We start from the raw sequence: 11,979 nt of genomic DNA on the forward strand, positions 1-11,979 counted from the left end.
ATTGGGGAGAAGCTGGGACGGCAGCGGCGACCCCGCGCTGCCACCTAGCGGCCCCAGCTGGCTGCTGCCTCCTGGCTCTTTCCTCATGGAAGCTCTCCAGAGCTGCTTCCCACCTGGAGAGCCGCTACCCACTTTTGGGGCCTGCCAGCGGAACTCTCCCTCCGTGTTCTGACCTCTCCACCAGCTTTGGGCAGTGTGACCCCACCTGAAACCACTCAAGCCCCAAAACCTCAGAGAGAGAACCAGGAACAAAGCCAAGGACAATTGTTGGCTTTGAGGTTGTCTCCCTCCCACCGTCTACAACATCACAACAAAACCAAACAACAACAAAAAGAGAACTGGGAGATATCTCCGGGAACTTTTCCTTCCATTCTGAAGCAAAACTGGAATCCTGGGAACACATCCCAACTCCTCACTCAGTTTTCCAGCTCCTCTAGCTCCTCCATGTTGTCTGGGTCCAGCTGTTTGATCTTGGTGCCTGTAGGAGAGACAGAAAGTTGAGTTGCTGGGAATTCATCTGCCTGGATCTGCATCCTATGGGAATCCTGCTTTAGGATGTAGTAATGGGAGGTGATTTCTAGAGGGTGAAGGACAGGCTGTGGCTGTGTCCAGCTGTGGAGGGTTGGAGGCTCTGCAGAGGGACCTGGCCAGGCTGCAGGGATGAGCCAAGGCCAATGGGAGGAGGTTCAACAAGGCCAAGGGCTGGGTCCTGCCCTTGGGGCACAACAACCCCAGGAAGGCTCCAGGCTGGGGCAGAGGGGCTGGAAAGTGCCCAGCAGGAAAGGCCCTGGGGGTGCTGGGGGACAGCAGCTGGAGATGAGGCAGGGGGTGGCCAGGTGGGCAAGAAGGGCACCAGCAGCCTGGGCTGGAGCAGCAATGGTGTGGGCAGCAGGAGCAGGGCAGGGATTGTGCCCCTGGACTGGGCACTGCTGAGGCCACCCCTTGAGTGCTGGCTTCAGTTTGAGGCTCCTGACTGCCAGAAGGACATTGAGAGGCTGGAGCAGGAGCAGAGAAGGGAAAGGAAGCTGGGGAAGGGTCTGGAGAAGAGGGCTGGGGAGAAGCAGCTGAGGGAGCTGGGGGTGTTGAGCCTGGAGAAGAGGAGGCTGAGACAGACCTCATTGCTCTCTGCAGCGCCCTGCAAGGAGGCTGGAGCCAGGTGGGGGTTGGGCTCTGCTCCCAAGGAGCAAGGGACAAGAGGAAATGGCCTCGGGTTGCCCCACGGCAGGTTCAGGTTGGCCATGAGGAACAATTTCTTCCCATGTGGGTTCTCAAGGCCTTGCCCGGGCTGCCCAGGGCACTGTTGGAGTCCTCATCCCTGGAGGGCTTCCAAGATGTGGTGCTGAGGGTCATGGTTTAGTGGTGCCCTGGCAATGCTGGGTTCATGGTTGGACTCCATGATTATATGAGAACAGGAATCATGGTCTGAAAACCACCACTGCAGCCATGGCAATTGCAAATTCCATGACAATTCTCATGATGTTCAGGACCACCAATCAATCTGCCCTTAGGGAGGCCCTGGGGCTGAGACTTGTTGGGGCACCAGCACCCCTGGGACAGGGATCTGCAGGGTAACAGGAGGTAAAATAGCACCTGCAGTGCTGGGGCAGCTCTGGAGCCCTTAGCACAGCACAGCACAGACAGGGAGCTGGTGGAGCAGGGCCAGAGGAGGCCACAGCAATGCTGGCAGGGCTGGAAGCCTCTGCTGGGAGCCAGGCTGAGAGAGTTGGGCTTGGGCAGCCTGCAGAGGAGAAGGCTCCAGGGACACCTTCTGGTGGCCTTGCAGGGCTTGGAGAAAGCTGGGGACAGAGTTTGGAGCAGGGCCTGTTGGGCCAGGCCAAGGGGGGATGGTTTGGAAGGCAAAGAGGGAGCTTGAGAGTGGAGAGAAGGGAGAAATGTTTGAGGCTGAGGGTGGGGAGAGCCTGGCCCAGGCTGCCCAGAGAGGTGGGAGCTGCCCCATGGCTGGCAGCAGTGCAGCTCAGGTTGTTTGGGGCTGTGAGCAACCTGCTGTGGTTGGGGCTGTCCCTGGGGGCTGCAGGGGGCTGCACTGGAGGAGCTCTAAGGTCCCTTCCCACCCAAGCCAGTCTGCGACTCCAGTACACATCACTGAGTGGGATGAGCCCCAGGAAGAAGTGCAGCCCAACCAGGTCCATTTGCAAGTGGGGGCTAAGCTGAGGGAGGAATGGCAGTGGCCAGCTGCAGGGGTGGTGTTCCCAGGGACACTCACGGAAGTGCTTCTCTATCACCTCGATCACCCAGCGGTTGTGCCTCTCCACCATGCTGAAGGCCAGGCCCTGCTTGCCGAAGCGCCCGGTGCGGCCGATGCGGTGCAGGTAGGTCTCCAGCTCCGGCTCCTTCTTGCCATTCATGGGCAGGCTGAAGTTCACCACCACAGTCACCTGCTGCACGTCGATCCCTGGGAACAGAGGGGCTGTGCACTGCGAGCACCTGGCCCTGGGGCAGCATGGACCAGCAGCAGAGCCCCCCAAAGCCCATTGCACTCTGGGGGCTGCAGGGATACCTCTGGCACAGATGTTGGTGACAATGAGAACCTTCTCCTTGCCGTCGCGGAAGCGCTGGATGATGGTGGCTCGCTGGGCAACCGTCAGGTCTGCTGTCAGGATGCCCACTTGGTGCCCATCCTGGCACATCTCTGCTGCCAGCCACTCTGTGCTCCTGCGAGTCTGGGGACAGCCAGGAGGAGGATTCTGCATGGGTACTGCCTCGGGGCACAATCCCCAGGGGGGGCTGGAAGCTCTCCACACAAGGACACTCCACAACCTCTCTGGGCAGCCTGCTCCAGCCCTCCAGCACCCTCACAACAAACAACTTTCTCCTCCTATTCAGCTGGAGCCTCCTGGGGTCCAGTCTGTGCCCAGTGCCCCTTGGCCTGGCCCTGGGCACCACTCAGCAGAGTCTGGCCACAGCCTCTTGCCCCCCAGGGGCCCTTTAGCTCTTGCTGAGCATTGCTCAGATGCCCTCTGGGGCTGATCTTCTGCAGGCTCTCAGCCCCAGGGCTCTCAGCCTTTGCTCCTCACACAGCTGCTCCAGGCCCCTCAGCAGCTTCCCAGCCTCCCCTGGACTCTCTCCAGCACTTTTCTGTCCCTCTGCAACTGGGGAGCACAGAACTGCCCCCAGGATTGCAGCTGTGGCCTCAGCAGGGCAGAGCAGAGCAGAGGGGCAGCAGAACCTCCCTTGCCCTGCTGCCCACACTCTTCTCCATGCCCCCAGGCCACATTGCTGCTCCTGGGCACCTTCTTGGCCCCCAGGGGCACTCCCAGCTCCTTCTCCTTGCAGCTGCTTCCCAGCAGCTCCCTCCTGCCCTGTGCTGCTGCAGGAGGTTGTTGCTCCCCAGGGGCAGGACCCTGCCCTTGCCCTGCTTGACCTTCAGGAGCTTCCTCTTCTCCAGCTCTGCAGCCTGCCCAGGGCTCCCTGGATGCCAGCACAGCCTGAGGGCTCTCAGCCACTGCTCCCAGTTCTGTGCCATCAGCAAACTGCCTGAGGCTCCACTCTGTGCCTTCATCCAGGTCAGTGATGAAGATGCTGAACAAGACTGGACCCAGTTCTGACCCCTGGGGATCACCACAAGCTCCAGGCCTCCCACTAGACCCTGCCCCACTGACCACAACCCTCTGAGCTCTGTCCTTCAGGCAGTTCTCAATCCACCTAATCCAACACACACTTCCTACACTTCCTTTGCTAGGATGTGAGGGAGATATTGTCCAGAGCCTCACTGAAGCTGAGGTGGACACCACCTACCCAAGCAGCTGCATGTGGATCTCCCTGGGCTCGCCGAGGAGCTCTACCTGGCAGAAGATCATGGCCTGGCCGATGGTGATGCTGCCATAGATGTTGCAGAGGGCTCTGTACTTGTGCTCCCGGCCGTGGCAGACCATGAAGTACTGCCTGATGTTGGTGAGGGTCAGCTCCTCCTCACGCAGCTTGATCACAATGGGGTTGGCCACCATCTGCTGGGCAAAGGCCCTCACCCGCTCCCGGAAGGTGGCTGAGAAGAGCAGCATCTGGCAGCTCTTGGGTAAAGCCCTGGCAGGGAGAAAGTGGACTTGTGAGTCCAGAAGAGCAGCCTGGGGCCTCCCAGGAGGCAAAAAAAAAGTGACTTTAGGCTGATTTTGGGTCACAGGCTGCACCCCCTCAAAGCTGAGGGAGGCAGAGCTCAGCCCCTGTGTCTCACACTGGGACTGGTTCTTGGGCTGACATTTCACAGAATCACAGAACTGTCAGGGTTGGAAGGGACCTCAAGGCTCAGCCAGTCCCAACCCCCCTGCCACGGGCAGGGACACCTCACACCACAGCAGGTTGCTCACAGCCACATCCAGCCTGGCTGCAAAACCCTCCAGGGATGAGGCTTCCACCACCTCCCTGGGCAACCTCTGCCAATCTCTCACCACCCTCATGGGGAACAACTTCTTCCTCACATCCAAACTCAATCTCCCCACTTCCAGTTTTGCTCCATCCCCCCAGTCCTATCACTCCCTGACACCCTCAAAAGTCCCTCCCCAGCTTTCTTGGAGCCTCCTTCAGATCCTGGAAGGCCACAAGAAGGTCTCCTGGGAGCCTTCTCCTCTCCAGACTGCACAACCCCAACTCTCTCAGCACTTTGGAGCAGCACTGCACAAGGTGACAGCACTGCACATCTCTGCTCATCCTCGTGGCCCTTCTCTGGATACCTTCCATTTCCCTGCTGTCCCCCAGCCAGGACACTTTTGCTGCCGATTCAGCTAATTTAGTGGAGGATTCCCTCAAAGCCAAGGCTGGCAGGGGCTGGCAGAGGCTGGCAAGGGCTGGCAGGGGCCGGCAGGGGCTGGCAGGGGCTGGCAGGGGCTGGCAGGGGCTGGTCACCCACCTCTGGATGCGGATGCTCTGGCAGGACAGGCCCTGGGTGTCGATCATGATGTCTGCCTCGTCCAGCACGAACAGCCTGATCCTCTGCAGGTCCACCACCTTCAGCTTGAAGCACCAGTCCAGCGTGGTGCCCGGGGTGCCCACCACAATCTGCTCCTTGGACACCGTGCCCTGCCGGACTGCCAGAGGGGCAATGGCACCCAGGCCCTGCCAAAGGGGCCCCTTCCTGCTGCCCAACAGCTTGTCCCCATATTGTCCCCTCTCTGACTTTCAAGGGGCTCATGGAGCTCAAGAGCAGAATTCCAGGTGGGGTTGATGCTTCCCTACAGCTTCATGGGGGGAAATCAGCCCTGTGTGGGGAGTCTGGAAGCAGCCAGCACTCAGGAAAAAGCCTTCTTAGAAGGAGAAGGGAATGCAGAAACTCTTGTAGGAACTTCAGAGACCCATGAAGACACCTTCCAGATCATGGTGTCCAACCCTTACTGGCACTGCCAGGGCATCACCAAACCATTGCCCTCAGCACCACATCTCCAGGGCTTTGAAACACCTCCAGGGATGAGGACTCCACCTCTGCCCTGGGCAGCCTGGGACAGGCCTGGACAACCTTCAAGAGGACGAAATTGTTCCTCATGGCCAACCTGAACCTGCCCTGGGGCAACCTGAGGCCATTTCCTCTTGTCCTGTTCCTTGCTCCTTGGGAGCAGAGCCCAACCCTCACCTGGCTCCAGCCTCCTTGCAGGGAGCTGCAGAGAGCAATGAGGTCTCCCTCAGCCTCCTCTTCTCCAGGCTCAACACCCCCAGCTCCCTCAGCTGCTCCTCCCCAGCCCTCTTCTCCAGACCCTTCCCCAGCTTCCTTGCCCTTCTCTGCTCCTGCTCCAGCCTCTCAATGTCCTTCTGGCAGTCAGGAGCCTCAAACTGAAGCCAGCACTCAAGGGGTGGCCTCAGCAGTGCCCAGTCCAGGGGCACAATCCCTGCCCTGCTCCTGCTGCCCACACCATTGCTGCTCCAGCCCAGGCTGCTGGTGCCCTTCTTGCCCACCTGGCCACCCCCTGCCTCATCTCCAGCTGCTATCCCCCAGCACCCCCAGGGCCTTTCCTGCTGGGCACTTTCCAGCCCCTCTGCCCCAGCCTGGAGCCTTCCTGGGGTTGTTGTGCCCCAAGGGCAGGACCCAGCCCTTGGCCTTGTTGAGCCTCATCCCATTGGCCTTGGCTCATCCCTGCAGCCTGGCCAGGTCCCTCTGCAGAGCCTCCAACCCTCCAGCAGATCAACACAGCCACCCAGCTTGGTGCCAGCTGCAGAGTGAGGGAGCCTCCATGGCCTCCCCAGATCACTGATGAAGACGTTAAAGAGACCTGGGCCCAGTGCTGAGCCCTGGGGACACCACTTGTGACTGGCCACCAACTGGAGTACCCGTTCCCAGGATGTGTGTGGCCCTGGCAGCCCCAGGCTGGAAGAGCTGAGGCTCACCACGGTTGCCGCGGATGGCGTAGGTCACCCTGGTGTCAGTGCAGTACTGCCCAAGCCTCTCGATCACCTGCCCGATCTGCAGGGCCAGCTCGTAGGTGGGGGCCAAGCAGAGGCACTGGTGGGGGAGAGGAGATAGTGGTGAGACCAGAAACGTCCCAGTTAGGAGCCAAGGGCGCTCCCAGGGATGGAGTCCAGTGGGCAGAGAACTGAAAGAGCACAGGGCAAGCCCCAGAGTCCCTGCAGAGCACAGCAGGATCAAGATTTGGTCAGGTTTGGAGGTGAGGACACCAGGGACACAGCAGAGCTGGAGGGATGCAGGCAAAGAGCAGCTGCTGTGGGCAATCTGGAGCAGAAATTCACCTCCTGGAGCATGGTGATGGTGGTTTCTGTGCCTGCCTTCAAAGTGATGCCCTAAATCACCTCACAGGGCTGAGATGAGAGGCTTCAACTCACAGCAACCAGCTCACAAATCTGATTCTATACACAGAGAGGTGCCTGTGGCTCATGGGGGGTGTTTAAGCCACCCCAAACCCAGCAGTTTCAGCAGCTGCTCCAAACTTTAACCTCCAGGATAGCTGCAGCCCACCTTAATGCACTGCCAGTGCCTCCCTAGAGCAGGCACCAGGCTCTCCCTACCTGCTGCTGGGGCTTGATCATCCACTTTGTGGTTCAAATCATGCCAAGATGGGCCCAAACCCCAGAACTCTGCTCCTAGGCAGTATGTGGGAGGCTTGGGCAAGGCCCTGCTGCCTGAGCCCTGCCTCTCCTGCGTTACCTGTGGGTGCTTCTCGGCAGCATTGACTCTGCTCAGCATGGCCAGGGCAAACGCTGCTGTTTTCCCTGTCCCTGACTGGCTCTGGGCAATCAGATTTTGGGGCCTGCAAGGCAAAAGCTGCTGAGTGAAGCCAGGAGGGGTTGGGTGTCCCTGTGCCGTGGTGGGGGTGCAGAGAGGGCATGTCCCACTCACGGGTATGCCAGCATGATGGGCAGAGCGGTGCCCTGGATTTTGGAGGGTCTGTTGAAGCCCATGGCATAAATCCCCTCCAGAAGCTCCTTCTTCCTGCAACAAGAGGCATCAAAAAGGGCCTGCTGAGCCCCCAGGGGGTTCTTGGTGGGCTGAGGGGCAGGTGACTCACAGGGACAGCTCTTCAAAGGTTTTGATGGAGAAGAGTGGGGAGCGAGGGTCCTGCTGCAGGATCTCCACGTTGTGGCTGGACTCCACCAGGGAGGTGCGGATCAGCTTGTTCAGCAGGGAGGCTTCAGCCAAGTTCACTGCAAAAGGGGAAACTCCTCAGAAAAACACTCATGGGACTGGTTTGCTTGGAGGAGACCTTTCAGATCATGAGAACCAACCATTAACCCAGCACTGCCAGGGCACCACTAAATCATGTCCCTCAGCACCACATCTCCAGGGCTTTCAAACCCCTTCAGGGATGGAGACTCCACCACTGCCCTGGGCAGCTTCTCAAGGGGATGAAATTGTTCTTCATGTCCAACCTAAACCTTCCCTGGGACAACTTGAGGCCATTTCCTTTTGTCCTGTCACTTGTTCCTTGGGAGAAGAGCCCAACCCCCACCTGGCTCCAGCGTCCTTGCAGTGAGTTGTATAGAACCAGGTTTCCCCTCAGCCTCCTTTTCTCCAGGCTGAACACCCCCAGCTCCCTCAGCTGCTCCTCCTCAGATTTCCAGACCCTTCACCAGATTTGTTGCTATTCTCTGGACCCACTCCAGCCCCTCAATGTCCTTCTTGGAATGAGGCCCAAAACTCAACCCAGTATTTGAGGTGCAGCCTTAGCAGTGCCTAGTCCAAGGGCACAATTCCTGCCCTGTTGCTGCTGCCCACACCATTGCTGATCCAGGCCAGGCTGCCAGTGGCCTTCTTTCAGGTAGTTGTAGAGCCAGAAGGTCTCCCAGTGCCCCTCTCAGCCCAAAATTACTTTTTGACAAGAGTTCTCTGTCCCTCTTCCTGCCCACACAGGGCTCTCGGGCCATCCCCTCAAGGACCCCATTAGCCGCAGCAATTAGCACATCGTGACCGTGCTCAGCCAGACACTCAACTGCCACCTCCCTGCCTCAGTTTCCCTCTCCTGCTTCACGGGAAGGCCCCGAGGACCCACCTCTGTCCTCCTTCTCCTCTTCCTCTTCCTCCTCCTCCTCGCCAGAGCCTGCAGAGGGAGGACAAACCAGGAGGAATTTTGAGGTCCAGGCCCGGGGTCCTCCTTGACACAGAGGCAGGGGCCGAGGCCTCCCCTCCCCTTACCCCTGCGGGACACGAAGGGGGGGCGGCGGGGCGGCGGCAGGCCCGGCCGACGGAGCTGCGGGGGAGAGGGACCGTTAACGGGGGTCACTCAAGGGGAAAACAGGGGTGAAGCCCCGGGAGGGGGCGGGTTAGGCCCAGCGCGGTGCCCACCGGCTCAGCCCAGGGACCCTCCCCCGCCATGGCGCCGGCCGGGACCAGCGCGGCGCGGGCGGTGCAGCGCCCCTAGCGGCCGGGAGCGCAGCGGCACCGGAAGTGGCACCGGAAGTGGCGGCAGAGGGGGCGGGAGCGGCCGCGGCACCGACCCGCAGGTAGGGCTGGGTTGGGTCATTCCGCGCCGGAGGGGCTCCCGGGGTGGGGTATCCCGGCAGGATGGAAGAGGTGGGACCGTGCAGGGCGCCGGTGCTGTCCCCCGGGAGGCTTTAGGGGTCGCTGGGGACATGGACTCCGTAGGGCACGGAGGGGCCTCGCCCCTGTAGGGTGCTAGCACCGGGCCCACAAGGTTCCGGTGGTCCTTAAGGTGCTAGCGGCGACAGGGCCCTTCCCATAGGGCGGAAGATGGTCTGCAGGGTGCTGGGGAACAGTGGCCATGAGAGGGGTGAGGGAGGACCAGCGACCCTATAGGGTTTGGGGGAGGGTCTCTGGGGTGGTGGTGCTGGCCCTTGGGGAGGCAGAGACCCTCGCCTTGGAGGGAAGGTGTTGGTTCCTGGGGTGCTGGGGACAGGGACACCATGGAATGAAGCGGGAGGTCACTGAAATCACAGGAAACATCTGGTGGAAAGAAGAGCCCTGCAAGCTCACCCAGCCCAAGCCTCGACCCAGCACTGAAGGCTCAGCACCAAACCATGTCCCTAAGCACCAGCTCCACACGGGGCTGCAACACCCGAGGGAGGGTGACTCCAGCACTGTCCTGGCCAGACCATTCCAAGCTTTGGGAACTCTTCCAGGGCAGGACTATTTCCTGAGATCCAGCCTGAGCCTCCCCTGCTGCAGCCAGGAACCATTGCCTCTGCTCCTGTCCCTTGCCACCAAGCAGCAGAGGCTGTCCCCTCCTCACTCCAACCTCCCTGCAGGGAGCAAGGAGGTCTCCCTCAGCCTCCTCTTCTCCAGCCTCAACACCCCCAGCTCCCTCAGATGCTCCTTGTAGGTCGTGTGTTCCTGACATGCTAGAGGTGCAGAGACCCCATAGGGTGCCAGAGCTGTTCTCTATAGGGTTTTGGGGAGTTACCTGGGGTTCTGGGGTACAAAGAGTCCATCATAGGTAGATGGAGAATCAGGACACCCCCATCCCACAAAGCCCCTGGGGTGCCAGAACCCCCCCAGTTTGGGTGGCAGGCAAGGTCCCCAAGCTGGGGTGAAGCACCCCACCCCCTCAGCTCCCACATGAGGTCAATCTTGTGCACCTCTCCAGCAGTCTGGGGGGAACCCATCACCAACTCCATGTCCTCCAGCCATTCCACCCCTCTTTCAGGGATCTTTTCTGCATGGCTGAGTAACTGTCCCCCCCCCCCCCTTTTGTCACTTCAAGGTGTTCTCCTGGAAAAAAATATTTTTACCTTCATGTCACCCTAAAATTAATTTATTATCAAAATGAGGTAAAATCAGGCAAGAGGAGCCAAGGATGGGATGGTGGAGGAAGAGGTGGAGAATCCAAAGGGCATTAAATAAGCCACAGCACTCCCCCCAAACTTTCCACACCTTTTATTAACCCAAAGTTATCACCAAGCTGCCATAAATAAACCTTCGCTAGCAGGGGATTTTCCAAAGCGTGAGTGGATGGATGTTGAGGAGGACAAAGCTCCTGGAGGGGGTTAAAAGCTGTGTGCTTTGGAGAGGCGGCGAGTGGCTCTGCGCGGCAGGAGGCCGTTGGCCAGGTCCCAGCGCACCTCCCAGCGCAGCGCCGCTCGCTTCTTGTCGGTGGGGACGATGTAGGTGTTGGGCACGTAGGGGCGCTGCGGCTTGGCAGGCAGCTCGGGCGCGCAGCGCATCTGCTCCCGGATGCCCCTGCGCAGCTCCACCCGCGGGTCCTCCCCCGGGATCCCGAACTTCTCCCACTCCCGTTTGTACTCCATGTACTTGGTCACGCAGTCGGTCTTGACTCGGTGATGTCCCAACGGTTCCAGCCGAGGGGGGATGAAGGATTTGGGTACTGTGCTGGACTGAGAAGTGCGAGAGCTCAGTCTCCTTAAATCCCTGAGGATAAAGAGGGGACTGTCCCCGGCAGACTCGTGGGGGAAGCTGAAGCTGCTGGTCTCCATCTTTCCCTCAGAGATGCTGTCATCAGCCCTGGGCTGAAGCATTTTCTCCCTCAGACTCCACACCTCAAGGTCGTTCTCTGACTCATCAGAAACCTCCACTCCTCCATCAGGTCTGTGCCTCAGCACCTTCCTCTTCATCACCAGCCGCCTGGTGCCCCTCTGCTCCTCGGGAAGGGCTGGCTGCAGCCCCAAAGTGAGAGAGGCCTCAGAGTAGGGCTCCTCAGAGGGCTGTGTCCACTCCTCGCTGTCTTCTTGCTGGGTGTACAGTCCTGTCAGTCCCGTCAGCTCCTCCAGTCCTGTCAGCTCCTCCATGATTGCCACCAAACTGCAAGAAAATAAACCAGAGTTAATTTATGTCAGATTAGAGCTGGATAAAGCCATCAGGGAAGCTCTAACTCTCAAATTCTAGGGTGCAGGGAAGATGATTCAGGCTGGGGAGATCTGGGCTGTGCTGCTCAACCTCCTCCTGCCAGCAGAAGGCTCTTCACCCTCAGGCACTTTGCAGCTGGCACCAAGCTAGGTGATTGGAGGGTCTGCAGAGGCACCTGGCCAGGCTGCAGGGATGAGCCAAGGCCAATGGGATGAGGCTCAACAAGGCCAAGGGCTGGGTCCTGCCCTTGGGGCACAACAACCCCAGGAAGGCTCCAGGCTGGGGCAGAGGGGCTGGAAAGTGCCCATCAGGAAAGGCCCTGGGGGTGCTGTGTGCCAGCAGCTGGAGATGAGCCAGGGGGTGGCCAGGTGGGCAAGAAGGGCACCAGCAGCCTGGGCTGGAGCAGCAATGGTGTGGGCAGCAGGAGCAGGGCAGGGATTGTGCCCCTGGACTGGGCACTGCTGAGGCCACCCCTTGAGTGCTGGCTTCAGTTCTGGGCTCCTGATTCCCAGTGAGAGGCTGGAGCAGGTCCAGAGCAGGTCAAAGCTGGTGATAGGACAAGAAGAAACGTGCTCAAGTCGCCCCAGGGGAGGTTTAGGTTGGATATGAGGATTTTCCCCTCTTAACACAGCGTCCAGCTGTGATTTCATCTGGGTTAATTTTCCCTTCCACAGAGAAGGAGAAGGCTAAGCACAGAGCCTTGTTTAGATTTGGCTTTTGTGATCCATGACTCTGGTTGGACCAAACCTCAGGACCCACAGTCAAAA

At 59.7% G+C, this 11,979-nt stretch overlaps 2 protein-coding genes across 2 annotated transcripts; both read right to left on the bottom strand.

Moving 5' to 3' along the window:
• Nucleotides 1-60: 60 nt before the first annotated feature.
• DDX25 (DEAD-box helicase 25) lies at nt 61-8,478 on the bottom strand. Its single transcript, XM_054395731.1, has 10 exons — nt 8,445-8,478; nt 7,464-7,599; nt 7,295-7,387; nt 7,103-7,205; nt 6,328-6,442; nt 4,862-5,039; nt 3,804-4,041; nt 2,519-2,681; nt 2,225-2,413; nt 61-478 (listed from the first exon to the last, which is right to left on the bottom strand). Exons 3-10 carry the CDS (start codon nt 7,354-7,356, stop codon nt 417-419), a joined length of 1,110 nt encoding a protein of 369 aa, XP_054251706.1. The 5' UTR covers nt 7,357-7,387; nt 7,464-7,599; nt 8,445-8,478; the 3' UTR covers nt 61-416.
• A 621-nt stretch (nt 8,479-9,099) lies between these two features.
• Nucleotides 9,100-11,154, bottom strand: HYLS1 (HYLS1 centriolar and ciliogenesis associated). Its single transcript, XM_054395582.1, has 2 exons — nt 10,427-11,154; nt 9,100-9,178 (listed from the first exon to the last, which is right to left on the bottom strand). The coding sequence occupies exons 1-2, from the start codon at nt 11,152-11,154 to the stop codon at nt 9,100-9,102; spliced, it is 807 nt and encodes a 268-aa protein (XP_054251557.1).
• Nucleotides 11,155-11,979: the final 825 nt, after the last annotated feature.

The sequence above is a fragment of the Indicator indicator genome, chromosome 34, assembly GCF_027791375.1.
Source record: "Indicator indicator isolate 239-I01 chromosome 34, UM_Iind_1.1, whole genome shotgun sequence".
NCBI lineage: Eukaryota > Metazoa > Chordata > Aves > Piciformes > Indicatoridae > Indicator > Indicator indicator.

Bases quoted from the DNA above. Each gene is read 5' to 3' on its own strand.
- DDX25 (XM_054395731.1), bottom strand. From the start codon at position 7,356: ATGGGCTTCAACAGACCCTCCAAAATCCAGGGCACCGCTCTGCCCATC. The intron at 6,443-7,102 runs GTAACGCAGGAG...CTCCCCCACCAG, and splicing joins CTGCCGAGAAGCACCCACAG to TGCCTCTGCTTGGCCCCCAC. The intron at 4,042-4,861 runs GTGGGTGACCAG...TCTCCCTGCCAG, and splicing joins CAGAGCATCCGCATCCAGAG to GGCTTTACCCAAGAGCTGCC.
- HYLS1 (XM_054395582.1), bottom strand. From the start codon at position 11,154: ATGGAGGAGCTGACAGGACTGGAGGAGCTGACGGGACTGACAGGACTG. The intron at 9,179-10,426 runs TCGCCGCCTCTC...TCCCTCACCCCT, and splicing joins CTCCTGCCGCGCAGAGCCAC to CTCATGGCCACTGTTCCCCA.